Source organism: Prionailurus bengalensis, chromosome D2 (assembly GCF_016509475.1).
Source record: "Prionailurus bengalensis isolate Pbe53 chromosome D2, Fcat_Pben_1.1_paternal_pri, whole genome shotgun sequence".
In the NCBI taxonomy this organism is placed as follows: Eukaryota; Metazoa; Chordata; class Mammalia; order Carnivora; family Felidae; genus Prionailurus; species Prionailurus bengalensis.
The window spans coordinates 15,900,759-15,920,586 of record NC_057351.1 but is presented as its reverse complement, the minus strand read 5'-3'; the positions used below and the strand labels follow the sequence as shown (position 1 = coordinate 15,920,586).

At 48.2% G+C, this 19,828-nt stretch overlaps 1 protein-coding gene across 5 annotated transcripts in view; it reads right to left on the bottom strand.

Annotated features, from left to right (window-relative positions):
- Window positions 1-19,828, bottom strand: part of SIPA1L2 (signal induced proliferation associated 1 like 2) — a 224,439-nt gene that overhangs the window by 74,379 nt on the left and 130,232 nt on the right. For all 5 annotated transcript variants that reach the window (XM_043596300.1, XM_043596303.1, XM_043596301.1 and 2 more), the window contains exons 4-7: window positions 15,066-15,199; window positions 13,188-13,376; window positions 7,071-7,245; window positions 2,682-2,785 (exon numbers count right to left, since the gene is read on the bottom strand). In XM_043596300.1, coding sequence (XP_043452235.1) covers window positions 2,682-2,785; window positions 7,071-7,245; window positions 13,188-13,376; window positions 15,066-15,199 — 602 coding nt within the window. The remainder of the gene's footprint in view (window positions 1-2,681; window positions 2,786-7,070; window positions 7,246-13,187; window positions 13,377-15,065; window positions 15,200-19,828) is intronic.

Sequence of the window (19,828 nt, the reverse complement as noted above, 5' to 3'; positions counted from 1 at the left end):
CACTGAACAAATATTTACTGGCCGCTTACCACGTTCTGGGTATGGTTCTGGGCGCACAGGGACACCTCAGTGAAGAAATGAGATCAAAGCCCCCGTATTCAGGGATAAAGGAAACTACAGCAGAGAAAATTTTGCCCAAGGTCCCAAAGCGAGGAGCTGGGATTCCAATCCAGGTAGTGTGGCCCCAGAATTCCTGCTCGTAACAACCACCTATCTCTGCTGAAGCTGTTTTTCCACCTAGAAGCAGGAAGCCTCAAAGAGGACCCTAGAGTCACAGAAATCTGACAGTAAGAGGGAAACGCTGTGTACCATCTAGTCCAAATATCATGTGTGCCCCACCTCCCCACTGCCAAACCCGTGGGAAATATCTCTAAAACACAACGTTCTTGGGGCACCTGGTGGCTCAGTCGGTTAAGCATCCAACTTCGGCTCAGGTCGTGGTTTCACGGTCTGTGAGTTCAAGCCCCGCATCGGGCTCTGTGCTGACAGCTGGGAGCCTGGAGCCTGCTTCGGGTTCTGTGTCTCCCCCTCTCTCTCTGCCCCTCCCTGCTCGTGCTCTCACAAATAAATAAAACATTAAACAAAATTTAAAATCCAACGTTCTTTCCCTCTGAGCCTAGGTGCTGCCCCCCAGAACCCTTCTCGACACAGTGCTCCAAGCAGCCACCACCTGCCATCTGAACCACGTCCCCCTTATACAATTATCGAATTTCCCGAGAGGCTAAGACCTCACGCAAAGCCACAAGGCAAGTGGCTGGGTGTGGCGAATTCGGCATACGTCCACTGACCCTTATCTCCACTCTTCACCATCCCCTTTAGATTATGAATACTTGCCCACACAGCGGTTAGTGCACAGATTTCCCAGTGGACCACACTGAGGATCATACGGATTCCAGACACAGTAAGAACGGTTAAAAAAGCAAAACAATTTTACAGTTTTCTACCATCAGCATAATGACCCGATGTCATGGATTCTCACTCAAGTTACAAAAATAAAAACAGCAACAACAAAAAAACTCAAAGAGGTAACAGGGAAGCTTAAAGAAGTCTTTAAGCTACGGAGTCTGTAATGTGCAGTATTAATTTACAGGTTTGCTTGGTTTTTTTTTTTTTTTTTTAATTTCCAGTTTGGGAACTTTATACGCCCCCTCCTCTGTCCCCCACTCCCCAACCCCCATCCCTCCATCTACTTTTCTGTGTGTATAGGGCTTTAAGGATAGTTTCAGTGAAAAAGTCAGGTACGGAGAACTCATAAACCCAGATTTCAAATACCACACAACAGAAAGGGGGCAGGGAAAGCCTGGTTCGAGTTCTGCTAACAAACAGCAAAGCCCAGCAGACTTCAGATTCCAGAGGCTGCCAGATGGGAAATGATGAGGCCAATCCAGTTTGGAGTCCGATGGCTCAAGTAATTAGGGAGCTGGAAGGGGCTTTGTGGTTTGAACAGTCGATGACCGGGGTCAAAAGGCATTGGCTCTACTTTGGCTAACGTACTGACAGATTTCTTGGCCTGCTCGGTTTTCCGAGCAACAACTCACACGGAGTTTAATTCCTGAATGGTTCGCAAGTATCTTCTGGGCAACTGCACTGCTCTAAATTAAGCTTCTTAATATCAAGTGAATCCGTGTGGCATTATTCCAGGTAACTGTTTTTTCCGAGAGCTAGAAATCCTTTAGGTTAAAACATCGATACATACATACGTGTGGTCCAGGGATTGTAACTCTTGTCTCTTAAAAACACGTACAGATATGTGATCGAAAGAAAGATCTTCTGATGGTGGTGGGAAGGAATCTGATTATTGGGAAACACTTCAGATCATTCAGGAAGGACAAGGGATTGAGGTGAAGCATGAGGCAAGTGGCCAGAAAACCCAGCTAGCAACGAGAAGGAAAAGTCAAAGAGGAGCCGTCCCTGCTGCAAAGTGCTGGGCTGAAATCAGGGGCCTGCCTTCTCGGCCCGGCTGTCGGATCTAAGGTGGTTCTTGCAATTAGTGATCGGGACAGTGCAAGTGGTTTCTGTGCAAGATGTGTGTTTTGACTACCTTCATGTGTTTTACAAGCATTCAAAAAAAAAAAAAAGAAAAAGAAAACGTCTCTGCTGCAATCAAGTTTCATTCATTGAACATATACTTAGTGAGCAATTCCTACGCAGTCCCTGGTACATCAATGTATTTACAGCAAAGGAGTGTGGTTACGTGACGTCAGAAATAAACTGCCTAAGCATGAAACCAAACTTTGTTTCAACTCCCGATTTAACCAAATACAATCAAATCACTCAAATGGAATCGTGTCACCAATAAGTTGTAAGATCCGTCCTTTCAGTATTTTCTGTAAGTAAGTTATCCACCCACACGCAGAAACCCGGGCTCAGGTTACTTACCCAGCTCGCTCACTTATAACGAACACAGCCGACACGAGTTTCCATTAAGATTTTGCCTAGCGAGCAATAAAGGTGTGTGCAGAAGAGTTTCCAAGTTTTATGAGGAAAAAGTGCAATATAACTTATGCAGAAATACTCCGGTTTAAAGGCCAAATACTTCCCGATGATAAAAGAGCCAAAGATGATTAACGCCATTCAAGAGTCTGCCCCCCGCCCCCCGCACGTGATTCTTTGCAAATTCTCACGACATGAAGCCCCTCAGTGGGCTGACCTGAGATCCGGAAAGAGGAGGGCGGACCTACCTGCTGTCTGTTGTTGGGCATGTGGGGAAGCATGGTGGACACGTGGAACATGACTTCATAGTCTTTGTACGTCGTGTAGAGGGAGTGAGTTCCTGTAGAATCAGCTAAAAACAGAGGATGATGACAAAAATAAGCCAGGCAAGTGCAAAAGCCAGCGATGTGACACTTAGAAGGTCGTTTTGCCAAAAGCAATTCAATTGCAAGCAACAAACCACCCAAGCACAAACCACAAGTGTCCTGGGTGGCCACTCTGCCCTCTCGCTGCATGCTGTTCCTGCCACTTCTAACCCGTGTCTAACAGCCACCCTGCCCCACTTGGGTGTGTGTGTGTGTGTGTGTGTGTGTGTGTGTGTGTGTGTGTGTTTACGGTAATTCTTGCATGATTCTTGGGCACCTGATCTTCCAGAACTCAAAAAAATGAAATGGGACTGAGTTAATATGGAAATGAGAACAAAATAATGTTCAGGGTTTCTTTCCCTGAATGATGTAATTAATTTTCTTCTCTTTTCAACAGGCAATGTAACGATGAAGTCCTATGATTAAGACGGCAGAGAATGAAGGTGGTCTCTTACTGTATATTTTGCACTGACACATGTTAGAAACCATGACATCCGAACCCGTCTTAATCATACAGCTATTCACCTTCTGAAAAGCAGAATGATTCTTTGCAAACTCAAAATCCATCTGTATTAGCAATAGATGATCACAGACGCAGAGTGTCAGGAACCTGAACCAACACAGTGACTGTAAAACACTTAAGTCATAATTTCACAGTGTAGTTTCGAACCACTTTGAATATGGATAAATAAAGACAAAAAGATACATGGAAAATAAGATGTAAACAGAATTCGGGGCCGCCTTTTTCAATCTTTGGCCAACATATAGGTTTATGTTTCTACCTTATAAACAAGAAACAATGCTATTCGGGGTCATTTAAAACGAAGTTTATTTCATTGTGTTTGTTGGGGAAGATCTAGGTAATCACCTTGGGTTAACTTTTTTTTCTTAATCTAAATATTTTAATTTACTTTAAAGACATGAATATATCTAGCATTCGTGGGCCTTTATGATTTTCTTCCTGAAGCCTGCAGTTTTTTTTTTTTGAATATTCATTCTGACTCAGAAGCAGCCCTGAAAGTTTTTCTAGAAAAAGCATCACATACAGTTTTGCAGAGTCTGAGGAGGTACTCACAGAAGGCAAGTGAATGGAAAAAGGGAAGAATTTAAAATGTTTACATACGGATACTGACAAATCAACTTGCAGATGGTAAGAGAGGATATTTCTCTAATAAGCTGTATATTTCTGGTCCCCAATAAAGCAATTTTCTCTTTTAACTACGTATTAAACACACATCTGTTACTTTTCATAGGACTTCATGGAAAGTAACGTTCCATTCCAACTGTCTTGGCTAAAGAATGTGGCTTTGGAAGTGAGCAAGCACGGTCATAAGGGAGCAATGACTGTCTTCTTTTATGAAGAACTGACTGGCTAATAACAACATGAAGGCCAGGGGATGAGATAACCCAGCACATTCAATGACTCCCATCACAACACACTGCTATTCAGATGGTTAAAATTCAGTTAGAGACATCCTTATAGGTAGTTAGTAGTCTAGACAACAGGTTTCAGCTTCAGGAAATTGCAGTGAAGGAAGAAAAATGCATTTTGGGGGGAAAACACTTTTAAAAATATGATCACTGGGGCGCCTGGTGGCTCAGTCAGTCGAGCATCTGACTCTTGATTTCGGCTCAGGTCATGATCCCAGGGTCATGGGATCGAGCTCCGCATCGGGCTCTGTGCTGAGCGTGGAGCCTGCTTGGGATTCTCTCTCTCTCTCTCTCTCTCTCTCTCTCTCCCCTCCCCTTTGCCCCTTTGCCCTACTCACACTCTCTCTCTCCACTTTCTCTAAAATTAAAAAAAAAAAAGATCATCATTAGTCTATCCCAAACAGTACTATAAGATGGCCTTCTGAAATTATATATTCTGCAAGTTTTCATCATAAATATCAGTATGGTAATGGAGAAGGTAAACAGATGAGCTTGTTTGAGGATCTGCTGCAAATATTTCTATTGGGCAAGAGCGGCAGGCCATCATGGCAGACCCCAGTTTCATCATTCTCTGCATCCAGACTGGAAAGGGCTGGGCTGCCCACGGCCTGGGGTCTGTACTCTGGTGGGGTCTGTACTCTGGTGAGCAGAGAGCATCTTAGTGGCTCATGATCATGTGATCCTACTGCGTTTCACTTTGTACCTGAGACAGAAAGAACCCATTTCAAAGCCAGAAAGGACATCCCAGATACTCCAGCCCAACACTCTCCATTTGGTTGTGGCCCAGATCCGAAGAGGGAGGACAGAGTGAAAGCTCCAACTCCCATAAACTTAAAAAGGAAGATTTTTTGTGTGTGTTCCATGAAAGACGACATTTTATCTGAGCATTTCATGAAATGTAATTCTTAGAAACTTCCTCTTTACTAAAGGGATGTCTTAGACCTCACATCTCCCGGAACGCCTTACTCATAAAAATAACTTGGATTTGTTGATTATGAGAATCAATGCATCAAAATCTCATTCTTACATTATCATTTCCCTGCGCAAAGGTGCTTAGTGCTACATCTGTGATGTAACAAGGACATCTCCTAGGTCATAAAAATTTAAAGCTGATGTCCATTCTTACACGTAGGGAAACATTCACATTATCTGTGTTGCAGTGTTACAGAATGGATGGATCAGAAGGTCTTACAGCGTTTCCTCAATCCACCCCGCTGAAGAAAGATGATAGGCATTCATGATAATGGATCCACATCAGCAGTGACTTTCCAGGAAGGATATCCCTAAGGGCAGCATGCCCGCACCTCTAGGGGGTGGGTGGTGGTTTGCATGCAAGGGAGTTGGCCAAGAAAAAAGAAGAAAAGTCCAGCAAGGTCTCACCGATTTTTCTTAAAATATGTGGATATTCACAGTGGGTGTCACAAATTATTCTACAGTCTTTACAGATCTGAGGCATGAGCAATAGGCATTCAAAACAACAGTCAAACTCCAGCCCTCGCATGTGTGAAGGACACACAGGGGCCCGCGTACGAGTTAACACTGTCTTTCCAGGTCTTATCATCCATGTTCTAAACTTAACTTCCAAAAAAAACAAGAGAAAAAGCCGGATCTGACTGATAGGTATACAAAGACCCAGCACCACCCTGATGTAGACAAGAATCAGTGAGGGTCCCAAGGTGACGGACACTGGGGACACAGAGTCGTGGAACCTCAGATGGCCTTGCACGGATGCTCCCACGGGGAAAGGCCTCACTTCACTACCCCTACTAGGACTGGGTTGTGTGCTCTCCCACATCCTCCAATTGTAGAAACTACCTGCTCGTGTTTGTTTGTTTATTTATTTAATGTTTATTTTTAAGAGAGAAAGTGAGAGACAGAGTGCAAGCAGGGGAGGGGCAGAGAGAGAGAGAGAGAGAGAGAGAGAGAGAGAGGGAGACACAGAATCCAAAGCAGGCACCAGGCTCTGGGCTGTCAGCACAGAGCTTGACACGGGGCTTGAACTCACGAACCACGAGATCATGACCTGAGCCGAAGTCAGACCCTTCACCGACTGAGCCACCCAGGCGCCCCACTGCTCATCTTTTATTAAAAGAGCAAGCGGTTAATTGCCTGATAATAAGGAAAATTGTCCAAAATACACATAATTACTCTGGCTGATATTTTAAAGGCTGATAGCAATAAAACTGAACAGCGTAAATATGAAGATAACATATTTAGAATGTATGAGGACCAGAAGGAACATGATTATCTAAATGGAGACACAAGACAGATGCGCACATCACAGGATGGCGGAGAGTCTGTGTTTTAAATCGGCACCTCAGAGCTAACGTGTGCCCCACTCAAGGGGACGTGGGTAAGGTCCCTGGGAAACAGGACGCATCCGTTTTTAACCACTGCTTCAATTCCCCAGTCAACATCGTGAAACCAGAAATGAACAGAACGGGCCCGAGACCACGGCAGGAGCGGACGCGGTAACATTCTGTCTTTCAGAAACGAACGCAGTGCGCGTCCTCGGTATATACTGGAACAAGGGTGTGGTAGAAGAGGGGAGGCTAAAAGGAAGAAGGAAATATTAAAAGATTTTTCGCGAAGCACTGGGGAATCTCTCTGCTGGTGTTACAAAAAAAGAATTGACCTTTTGAGCTCGTGTGAAACACACACCTCTTGAGAAATGTGCCTCCTTTGCTCGTCTGAGGAAATCTAAACTCTATCCCGAAGAAGCTTGGCCAGGCGGCTGCTGGGGTCAAGAACGGGAGGGCATGTGATCGCTCACTTAGATTTATGCGGTATGCCTACCTCTGGAGGATTCGATTTGTGCACACACACAAATATGAAGCTTACTTTTATTGTCTAGCTGAGCTCGGTATTTGCTAAATCCTTTCAGCCGGACTCTCTGGCCCAGAAGATCAAGGAATTCTTCAAAAGCTGGTCCCGCCGTCTCATTGTTATACATCTCCTCCTCTGTGCTCTGGCCTGCTTTGCAGTAAAGGATCCCAATCTTGTGCTGAAAGCTCAGCTGAAATGGGGGGAGAAATGTAATTACTTGGCAAAGAGTATCAGACATGCTAACTTCTAGTAAGATTAAAACTACAGAGAGCACGCCAGGACGATTCCCATAAGCAAATAAGCGAAAAGAGGAAGAAGCAAGGGTCACTGCACAAAATGCTACAAACACACAACCCAGAAACCCCAAAATGCAGCTGGAGAAACGGCAGGAATCCTAAGAAACAGAATGTAGAGAATGGCCATGTGGGATCGACCAGGTTTCCAAAATGGACAGACAAGTTCAGGCATCTACTTAAACATACAAGCGTGGAAATACCTAATTTTATACCCTTCATATAATAAGAAGCATCATCTCCTAAGTTAGGGGGGAAAAAAAAAAACCCCAAAAGGCCACGACTTTAAAGTTTCCCCTCTCTGGTTCCTGATGCTTCTTTTGTTGTTAGTTTGAACATTCAGGAAAATATGAACGACTGTTATGAAAACACAAACCAAATTAAGGTCTGGTAAGGAGGGAATCCCAGGGGAAACTGTGATATATGTATATAAATAGAATAATGTTTTGTTTCCATAAAAATAACTCTGGCTATACAATTACAGTTATTTCTATGTTTTTGGCTATCCCGAAAAGAAAACATCTGCTAAATCTACAAAAGCCGTAAAGAATTTTGATAGCGATTGAGGAGATCCTGCTGTAACTCTATCTTGCAGTCAATCTCTTATCACGCTAGTAGCCAAAGGCTTGCTTTCTCCCAAGGCCGGGGAGAAACTGGAACCATTTTTACAGTTTTCTTATTATATCCAAAGAGAAATTACTCCTCACTCACGCAATCAGCGCACTTGATCTTACTACCGGCAATCTGAGCCTCAAAAGCGGACAGATTATCAGACATCGCCGGCTTCCTAAAGGCATCAATCCATAACACTGTTCACTTTCATTATCGAGCTATAAAAGAGAGCCTTTAATCAAAATTTACAGCTGACTCTCCGTAAAGTAAGGCAAAACGATACTCATTTCTCTTGAGCAAAGCGATAAATTCTCTTGAGCAAAGCGATAAAAGCGGTCTCATCCACGTTACCTGATGACAACGTACAATCCAAGAAAGGTAGGAAGCCACCTGCCAGGGTGATCTAAGCAGCCCGTAGGAAGTAACCTCACTGCGCATTAGGATGAATTTAGAGTTGAACAGACAGTCAACCACAACTGCACAGTGAACACAGTGATTCGTGCCCTGAGTGTGGGGATAGGAGATGCTGGGCACAAGCTATTTTCTAGCCACGATTGCGCATTTTATTGAACCAGTTCTTTAGGAGGGTCAAGTACAAAAATACTTCCCTTCATCCAGAGACTGAAGAATGTCTGTTTCTGACCAACTCCCCAAATAAATGAGACACCGTATTTACTGCAAACGGACCATCGTCTAAAAAATAGTATGAAGTGTAATAAAAAAATCTAATTTTACTTCATTCTGAACGCTAATTGTTCCTGAGTGACTCAGAAGACGTTCCAGGATCTTACAGCACGCCAGGGAAACACGGGACTAGCAAGCATCACCCTGGACGTTGGTGATCTCAGCGACCATCAGGATCCACCGTAATCCTCTAACAAGGCCTCAGAATGCCTGCTTCCCGGCCTAGATATCTTGTTGGTTTGACTTCTCTTTTGCCATCAGAAGACGACTTCACCTCTCTCCGGTTATTTGGCCCTAGCCTGTAGGAAAGTCTGCCAGAAATAGAGCGGGATGGTGAGCCCTGGCGTGTGTAACCCGGCATCCCGTGGGCCCCAATGTCCCTGCATCCAGGCACCCGCGGCTTCCCCCTCAGCCAGTAGACAGGGCCGCACGGCCGCACGCTCGGTCCCGTTGGCCTGTCTTCTGCTCTTCAACCTGCCGCTCACGTCAAAGTGCTGCCAGGCCATGTGCCAACACCACCTGGCCACCTCGTCTTGCGCGGCCCGGCCTCTGACGCCCCCTGGCTGCTCCAGAGGGGGACCACTTTCCCATCTTACGCTCCCCCTCCTTTGGGAGGAGGCCCAGAGGAGCAAAGCTGCTTGGGGCCCCACAGTTTGGGCTAGTGCGGCCTTAAGTCCGCTAAGCAGAGCCCTCACCCGACGGGCACAATTCCTCTCTGTGATTCCAGAGTCTCCTGGACTTGATATTCCTTGTGGACTCTCATTTGGGCAAAGGCCAAACACCCAGAGAACTGAACTCCCCTGGGCCTACCCCGCTGGCTGTGATGCCGTCCACTTCACACCCTTCTCCCCAGCCGTCGGACAAGCCAGCCTGAGTCTAGACCCTGCCTGTGAATGGGTCTAGAATCTGCCTGTGCAGACTGCCTGTCACAGACCCTGCCTGTGAATCTGCCCACCGTCCAAGAAGCCCCTGGGCCCACAGAAATTAGGGGATGTGCTCCAAGAGATTTCAAAGCCCACAGGTGCTCACGAGGGCGACCAGAGCTCTGCTGCAGGGAAAATGTCCCGTGGGACACGCGCAGCCTGGCAGGGGCACCGAGCACGTTTACCGTGAGGAGGCCGCAAGATGGAACTACCTCTAGGGACTTCGAGCAAACAGTTGGGGCCGGCTTGCTACGATGGCTGCCATTCCACTAAAACAGGAACAGAATGAAACGCCGTGAAGACACAGCTCTGACTTAAACATTTTAACAAACCTCATGAAAACAGTCGAAACGCCATACGACCATCACTCCCCTTACGCTAGCAACAGACCTGCACACAGCTGGTAACGCACCCTGCAGTTAATCAGGGCACAGTTAAAGGGGGGAATCCCACCCCCCAAATACGAAAATGCCCAATTCTCGCAGAACAGGGTTTGTAGCCAAGCTTTCCAGACCTCGGGCCGCCCCCCTCCGCTCCGACCCATCCCGCCGTCCTTGCTTTAGCCATTCCGACTTGGGCAACGGCCAGTCCCACAGTCCTGGGGGGGAGCTCGGCCGGCTCTCAGGTGTCCACACTGTCGCAGACCAGAAATCCCCGCTTGTTGAAACCGCATACTGCCTCAGCGCGGAGAGCTGGACATACAGACGGGCTGCTCAGCCAGACAACCCAGCGCAGGAGGTCTCCTTTGGTTTCTGGGACTGGATAATGACTGACTGCTGGGTTCCCGAGGCCAGAAGCCCAGTCATCACTGACAAGAAAATTTAAATTTAAATGAAGGGGACAAACGCAAAGCTTCTGAATTGTCTTGCAAATAAACTGGAGTGTGCAGGGAAGCCCTTTCCTCCCAGGGCATTCTATTCTCTCCGGGTCTGTTTACTCCCAGCGAGCTTGCAGCCTCATTTATTTGGACCTGCGTGACTGAGAAGCAAGCATGGTATGCAAATCAACACCAATATCTAGGGTGGTGAGGGGACAAGAGGAAGGGACGGCTGGCCCAAGGACAAATTAGCCATTCTGCCCCAGAAGCCATGACCTTCTAAGAGAGGGAGCCGCCACCACTTACCTGAATTTTTTTTTTTTTTTTTTTGGTCAACCTACATAATTTTAGAAAGCCACCTGTTACATAAATTAGGATAGTCTTTTAAAACAGGAAACGTGGGATTTTAGAGGTTGACAGGTGAATTTATGCAGAGAAAGGAACAAAAGTTTCAGAGTCTCGCTTAATAGTTACTTACTTCCCTCGTCACTCTCCACGACTAACCTGTGCCCTGGACACAGCAGGTGCCCTTTCCGACCTTGTTGAGCCAGGGCGGGCTACAAACCCCAGGAGAGCAGAAGACGACAATATATCCTCTGAGGATTTTTTTCACGATTAAAAACCCTTAAGAACAGTACCATATAACTGGCCCGTACCATTCCTGTGCGGATTTACGTTTAAGAAGGAGAATAAGAAGGGCGTTCCTCGGAATAAACTCTCAGACACTCTAACGGTTAGTGGCAACTTTTAAGGGTCCTTTCGAAACCAGAAAGTTAAAAAGGGCCGTCCAATCTCTTAGAGATGAAAATAAACAGCATCTCTTCCTCACGGAATACGGGAACCAGACACCATCAAGAGGTACGGAAAGTTTAACACCACAATGTACACCATTAAGAAAGTATACCAAAGTCACGCAAATACGATTGCCAAAGAAAAAACACATGAAATACAACCAGAGCTAGAGAACGCGTTGGTTTACTTAAAAGCAGAACCCAATTTTCAAAGCATTAATTTTGACATCGCACTATAAAAAGCACCTAAACTCTGGATTAAAATAAAAAAATTGCCTGGCATAGCTTCTGGACCTATTCTGCTAAACAGGCATCCCAAATTCGTGCTTCATTTCGTGAGAAGATGGTCAACGGTAGCTGCTGCGATCGTCTCTCGGGGCCTTGAGGACTTTGGGATTCAGGCCCGCGGTTCGTGGGCCATCTGTGGAATTTTCTAGAGCAGCCTGAGGGAACCACCTACCTCATCCGCCAAGACCCTGCTATACAGCAAGTACAGCGATATACTTTAAGGGGAGAACCGCATACACTGGCAACATAAAGGGACCCAGAACTACCGCATTCTCCTGTGACGTGCAACATCATAAAAAGAAACATGAAAATAAGACGTGAAAGCTATTGCGATTCTTCTCAACAAGCCTGCTTGAACGTGACAGCATCTGGACCCGCACCGATACATCCACGATCCTTCCAAGATCGTGTTTCCCTCATCGGCTTCCCGGACATCTCGCACATTCCACGCACTTTCCCGGTCATGATCACGGTCGAACTATCTTGTGGACCACGCGGTTTTACACGTCAACTGCTCTAGGCTGGAGTTTCGGTTTGGTTTAGCCGTTTTTAATATGTCAGCCTTCCTGAGGCAGACAGGTCCCAGGCTTATTCATTCTCAATGTTATGGTGGCTACTCCCTCCAGCTGATCATACAGAGTGCAAATTCCTTACACAAAGTTCCTGTCTCAGCACTCTCAGAATGCCAGCGATCCGAGTAGGAGCCACACTCTGGTGTTACTGGGTCAACCAAGAAACGCCTCGCATTCTCTCCAAAACGAGCAGAAAAATTTTCCTTAGCAAATTCAAGAAATACACATCACTAGTGTCTTTCTGCTTTTTCTGCTCATTTAAAATCAGTTGCATATATTTGGGTGCCTCCTTCTCAGGCTCCCCTTCCAAGTTATCTCGCATATGACACTCGAAAGACCTCTTTCTATCTTCCGCGCCACCGTCTCAAGCCTGCCTGTCATTAATTCTCTCCTGGATGATGTCAACGGACCATAATGGAACTCCAGGCCATCGTCATTCTTGATCGTCTCCAGCCTATCGCATTCCCTTCCAGCAGAATCATCTTCCTAGAATCCAGCTCGGATAGTGCCGTGTCCTACCAAAAAGCTTCCATGGCTCCCTACTGCCTCCTGAATCGAGTGCAAACTCCTTAGCCTAGCTCTAAGTTTCAGCATACTTTCTTGTTGTTGTTTAAACTACAACCACCCTAGATGTGCCCCTGTCTTATAAAGAAACTAGTCATAGTTCCTAAAGCGGCCAACTACTCACATCTCCCTCCTGGAATTCTACCCAAGTCCCAGCTGCGATGCTACCTCCCTTCAGGAGGTTTGCCATCCGGTGTGTTATTCCTTCTTTTCCCAAGGCACACTCACTGCCCGTAAACCTCTCCAAGATCCACCACCGTATTTATTCTTCCCTGCAGAGGTTTTATGCTCTCGGTCTTACCATCCCCACCGGGCGAGGGGCTACGTCTTAACTTCAGTCTTCCCAAGGCACGCTGTCCACTCCTACCTGTTAGCGTGGAACGCCTCGCGCACAGCGGACACGAATAAATGCTAGTTCGGGGAAAGGCGCGATGTGGGTTTTTTAAAACCCCGGAAGAAACACCACCGATGTCTAATAATCATGAATCAGATGTGGTCTCGCTAGCCGGGTCAGGGCAAGTCCCAAACATTTAGAAACGCAGACACGAAGTCATACCCCGGACACAGAGTCTCGCACGCTGTACATACCCCTTGTTCATCCAGCTTGAGCAGCTGCTCCGCGACCTTGGGCGAATTCGAAGCCTGTCTCAGGCACTGAATGCTCAGCTCTGGAATGACGTACTCCAGAACTTCTTTGAGAGGTAGTCCCCGCGCGGTCCCGTGCCTGGCAGTGGAGGGTATGGCGTCTTCCAAAATCGCGCCGCGCAGGGTTGTAAGCTGCAGGGGCAAAACAGAAGGCTTCAGAACGTCACGGAAGAGTTCGTGCTTACTCCTGGTTACTTCTCTGAGGCACAAGTTTTGAGGTGCCTTGCAGAGGAAGGAAAGGAGGTCTCCTTTCCGAGAGGAGCAGGGGAGATGACAGCTCCCGACTGGCGGAAGCAAAATCAGCACAGCCTCTAAACAACAAAAGTGCACGTGGTTGGGGGGCTAAGCCCGGAGGGGGTTGCAACAGACGTGGGCCTGCAGAATGGGGCGGGGGGGGGGCGGGCAGAGTGCTGCTGGGGAAAAGGCCGTCCCCACCGCTCTCAGACCCAACAGGATGTCGACACAGAGGAGCAGCTGGAGGTCCCGGGGCTGGGCCTGGTCACCGGCACCCCCTCCGGCCCCTCCCTTCTCTTTCCCTATTGCCCTACTGTTCCACACCAACGTTTCTTCCATTCCTTTCTCTTTTTCTATTTAACTTTCCACTGCTGACCGGTCCTGAAGCCGAATGGGGATATCCGGTGACAGGCCCGGGCAGGGTGATTCAGGGCTCTGAGGATTCCTCACTCTCGCATGTTACCCCGTGACTCGTGAGAGGTCCTCAGGTCTCTGAGGCACGCACGGGCTCGCCGTTCTGACACACGCCGCAGAGGGGAAAGCCCGGCAGCAACTCGCTCTGGCTGTACCCACCCTGACTCTGGGAAGAGAACTGTTAGCATGCAAGAGAGGCGGGGTGAGGGCTGTAGCAACGACGTCTGCCATGCGCGTAACGCTCTAGAACACCACCGCCCAGCAGAGTTTGGGGCAACGGCGAGACTGTGCTCATCTGGGCCAGCTGACGCGGGAGCCGTGTTGGCTCCACGTGGCTACTGGGCACTTGTGACCAGCGGGTCTTCGCAATTCCATTCCGTTACTTTAAACAGCCGCGTGCGGCTCATGGCTACTGAACGGGACAGCACGGGTCTATAACTTCAAACCCGGCACCGTGAGAGAGGGACTCACCTCCTGTCTATGCTGCGTAGAGCCCGCCATCGCCGGAGCACCTGGCCAGAGCCGCTCTGGTACACGGCCTCGGGCACACACAGGAGACTGGCAAAGGGCTCTCTCTTCTCTCTTTGATCCGGAAGGAGCCAGCCAACACCCACACGTGGCATGCTTGTCACATACGCTCCCCCTCTAAGTGCAGTGGGTCACGAGGATAAAACCTCACGTGCGGGCCAGATCTCATTCCTCGTAATCAGTCTCTCTACTGATCCGGGTGTGCGCCGTGCGCCGTTCGTACAACCACCTCGCGTTTCACGCAAAGCGAGGCAAGCGAGGCACGAAGCCAGGGCCCCGACGCGGGAGGTGTGCGGGGACGGCATTGCCACGCTCACCCCTACTGCCGACTCCTGGGTTTCCTGCATTAGATTTTGCAAGTTCTGACATGCGCTGTCCGGGTCATAGGTGTCCCCTCTTAGCCCCTAAATCCCACATTCTTACCATTTTCCCTTCTCTACCACGTAAGGGGGAAGTAACATCGTGGCCGCCTAACATCTGTGACAGGCTCTCAAATTTGTGTTTGGAATAAGATACCGCAGGCTCTGTCAAAGATCTTAAAGACTACCATCAGTGACATTCAAAAGGAAACTCAATACCTTGTCCAAAATCTAAAGCAGTAACTTCAGCCCAGGACAGTAACGACACACGCACGGCAGCTATTACCTCGCTCGTCCTGAAGGCCACCCGGTAGTTGAACTGGGACCCTTCTTTCTCCTTGGCGTCTTCCACCTTCTCTCTCCGGATGCTGACTGCCACAGGGCCAAGGTTTTCATCTATCCCAAAGTAGTTCTGGTGCTCTGTAACAGGAGGCAGTGGTGGCATACAAAGAAAGGAACAAAGAACCGCGTGGGTATCTCCGGGCTCGTCCGTCTGTCAAATCTCTGAAGAAATACCGCACGGGTCTGGGTCCACGATTCCCCACCGGGGTTTGATCGGAGTGTTTTGTTTCCAAGTCAGATGTATTCGTACGTCTCATTTTCCACTACTTCCTCCTCCCCTGCGGCTCGTCCCCAGCTCGCGAGCAGCAGGAGGCCTCCTGTCCCCTGCCACAATTCACGGTGTCACATGAAGAGTGTCACCGGAAGGAGGGTGCTGCCCTCCTTAGAAACCGTCAAAAGAGGAATCGAGCTATTTGAAGACCATTACTGAACGGTTCCCCCCTCCTGCTGGGAAGGTCACCCTCTTTTGCATGACCGTCGGCACCTGGACTAGCCAGGTAATCTTGGGGCCCAATGTGGTGGCAAAGACTACCCCTGCATTAGGATGTCCCTAAAGCACCTAACCGTCTAAAGTGAAATTTTATGGCAGAAAAGACATACAAGGTCTTGGGTTGCTGCGGTCAAACTATATCTATTAATTATTATTTTTTTAATGATTTATTTATTTTCGAGACAGAGAGACAGAGAGAGAGCACAAGAAGGGGAGGGCAGAGAGAGGGAGATGCAGAATCCAAAGCAGGCTGCAGGCCCCAACCTATCCACACAGAGCCTGACACGGGGCTCGAACCCACGAACCACGCAATCATGACCTGAGCCGAAGTCAGACACTTAACCGACTGAGCCACCCAGGCTCCCCCAAATCTACTAATTCTATAACCTAATTCTACTAATTCTACTAATTCTATAATCTAATTCTGTTATCACCTAATCATGCCGTTCCCATAAAATCACTGGCCCTGTAGGGTTCTGATCCATTGAGTCTCATGGCAGGAACAGATTTCTGGGGTCCTATTGCCCATCTAGCATGGGAACCCCCAAGGACACTGCTCCTCAGAGATGGTCATGAGTCTCCACATATATTCGACAATACGTGCCGGGCACCATTTCCCAGCAGGGTCACAATCCGGAACAAATTCCCATTCATGAAGCTACTATACGAGCCTGAACTCTGCCAAGCTGGCTACTCTGTAAGCACCCCCTTCTGGAATGTCTCACTGTCTCTGGACTGCGGGGTCTTTGTCTGAAGGCAGTCCAAACACTTCACTACAACCAAACTTTTTAAGGGTTGTCTTCTGAGAGGACCCGGACTTAACACAGCACTTAGACGTGGTCTGAACCCATACAAAATAGGGGAGTAATTACCTGACTGTATATTCACGCAGCTTACCTTTTTAGCAGCCGTAGGACACCACCAATCCATGCCGAACAGGTGGTAAACGCACACCCCCAGGTGGTATTCACGTATTTCTTAATCAACAGGGGCAAGGTCAGCTGCCCAGGGTGTATGCTTATAAAAGAGATTTTTTTCACCCCATATGCAAAACCACACTTACCCCCTTTGACTGTCACCTTCTGGGTTTTGGCCCATTCTTTCCTGACTCTTCATTTTTAGTTAAAAATAAATACAATGTATCACATTTAGAAGCTTGAAGAAAACTGTGTATTCTAAAGCCTTTTGGTTATGCCAACATTTTCTGCCACGTTAAATTTTTGAAGAAACAAGAAATGCTATTCAGAAAGTAGAAATCAGGGTGAAAACAGCACCTGCATCAGGCAGGGCAAACACTGCCCAAAGCCAATGAGGAGTAGGGGCATTTACTTCTTTACTTTCACAATCATTTACCTCTTTACCTCTTACAACCAAATGAGATCAACGCTGACATTATTTCTCTTTACAGTCAGGGCTACAAGCAGCAAGTCAACTAATTTTAGGGGCTGGAGGATGAATTACTGACTTACTATAATCCTGGACTTACACCCTAGGAAACAAGTCTTTGTTTTTCGCCAGTAAATTACATGCTAATTACAGCCAGGTTAACCGTCCACACTCAGTATGGAGCCTGACATGGGGCTGGATCCCATGACCCTCAGATCATGACCTGAGCTGAAATCCAGAGTAGACGCTCAACCAACTGAGCCACCCAGGTGCCCCATTGTATTTGGGTTTTAATCAACAATTTAAAAATACTCACTGAAAACAGAGACTAACAACAGTTCATTGTCTACTTCAGGCTCCCGGGTATATCATCGTTGTATTCAAGCTGGCGATAGTGACTATCAGGACCGTGGCATTATACTAGATCCTGTGGAAAATGCACCTGCAAACTTAGAATGAAATCAATGTGGAATTTTCTTAGCTGCGGTTACTAACTGTCCTGACAAGAACTTGCACCTTTACCTCATTTCTCATAAGGCAGATGCATTAGGGAAAATATTTGGAAAGTGCACTAAAGCACAACCAGCCATCATCAGGCAAAAGCTTCCTTCTTAGGGCCCAATTCAGTAAGTTTCTTGCAAAAATGCTCAAGTGGATTCCCTCTTAGGGATTTGACGAGCCCTGCTGACAAGAATCAAATCAGCTTCAAGTTATTTTAGGGGGAAGAAGACCGACCAAGTGAGCAAAACCCCTTCTCGTGGTGAAACGGAGAGCCCAGATTAGGGGAACCGAATCATGAATTCTAATTCCTGATAACCCGAGCTCGGCCATGGGTTCTGCTCTCACACACGGCAGGTGCTGCCCGGCCCAACGGGCTAGCGCAGCCAGGCACGGGGGCAGGGGCTGGCCACAGGGGGACACGCGGGGATTTTCTGGGGCGAGGGAGCTACCCTGCACCTTGATGGTGCTAGTGGTTACTGGCCACATCCATCTGTCAAAATTCTTAGAAATCTACACTTAAAAAGGGGTGAAGTACTATAGGTCAAGTATACCTTTGGTTTTTTTTGTTTGTTTAAAAAAAATTTTTTTTTAACATTTATTCATTTTTTTGACAGACAGAGAGAGACAGTGCGAGCATGGGAGGGGCAGACTGAGAGGGAGACACAGAATCCGAAGCAGGCTCCAGGCTCCGAGCTGTCAGCACAGAGCCTGAAGCGGGGCTCAAACTCACAAACTATAAGATCATGACCTGAGCTGAAGTGGGACGCTTAACCGACTGGGCCATCCGCGTGCCCCTACCTGGGTGAGAGGAAGAGCCACTGGGCCTGGTAGGTGGACAGGCCTCTGGCACAGATGGGAGTCGTGAGGACGCCCCCAGCCCCGTGGACCACACCCCCCCCCACCCCGCCACGGCCCCTCAGGGAGGAGAAGTCCTGCCCCTCCCCTCAGTATTGACTCTCTTCTGCCATGTTCCAACTGCTGCTCAGGGCTCCACCTGCCTCTACCGTCCCCCCACTGGGGCTTTGTCTCCATAGGCCTGTCTGCCTCGCTGGGCACGGTGGGCTTCCGGGAGTGTCCTTCCAAAGTGAGCCACCCCCCGCCCCCCCGGGGGCTCTCCTTCTGGGTCTCCTTTGTGGGTGCCCCTCTGGCTTCTCCTCGTCACCTGGATGTGTCCCAAGGCTCCACCTTTGGCCCATGGCTGTGTGTTCTGACTCTCTCTCTGTCTTTACATGTATCTGTCTGAACATCTGTCTGTCCTTCCACCCCCTCCCCACCCATTTTTCTCCTGTAAGTTCCTCAGTGACATCACCCCAAACTCCCCACAGATTCCTCTCCCATAACTCCCCCAACTCGTGCCATTTCCCCCCTCGGCCTGGCACTCCCGTCGCTTTTCTGCACTTGACGTTCTCAGTCATCATTTCAGACTCAACCCCACACATCGATTCCACTGGAAATATTCGCCTCACCTCCAGATGAGGCTAAGTCCTTCAACTTTTATATCCTCAAGGCCTGATAGGAACTATGCCTGATCGGTGTTAAGTATTTAAAGGCTTGGACTTGAATGAAGAACTGACGTAGGCTCCCTCATTCAGGGGTTACGGTCGTACTGAACCTCAACCAGGACTATCAAAACAGAAACAAGGAGGCAGCTCATTTCATGCTGGCGAGTGCAAAAGACAGCGTGAAAAGGTCTCGGCATCCAGAAATGCCGCAGGAACTGCCCCCGTGAGAGGGGCGATATGGTTTCTCGAAATATTTACAAGACTGAGAAGGGATACACCTGAGAATGTCCGCTTCCTAGCGCTGCTCAAACTGTCACAAGCTTGGAGGCTCAAAACAACACTCAATTATTGCCTCACCGCCCTGGAGGTCAGAGGCCCAAAGTCAGTTTCCATGGGCCGCAGTCAAGGCTGTGACAGGGCAACGTTCCCTAGGAAGGTTCTAGGGAAGCATCTGCTTCCCAGCCTCTTCCAGCTTTGAGAGCTGTATTCCTTGAATTCCTTCTTCTGTCTTCGAATCCAGCCCTAGATGTTGCGTCAGGGGCCACAACGCATGCTTCTCCCCAGACCTCCCTCTGCCTGCCTCTTACGTGGACACTCGGGATGGCATTCGGGGTCCAGCCAGAGAATCCGGCGTGGGCTCCTGGTCTCAGATCCTTAACTTACTCACATCTGGAAAGCTGCTTTTGCCATATAAGGTAACACACACAGGGTCTGAGGATTAGGACCTGGGTATCTTCGGGGGCCAGTATTCAGTGCACCACACGCAATTCGTTTCAATCCATTCACTCAAACACCCAGCGTGGTCTATGCCTCAGCCATGTGCCAGAC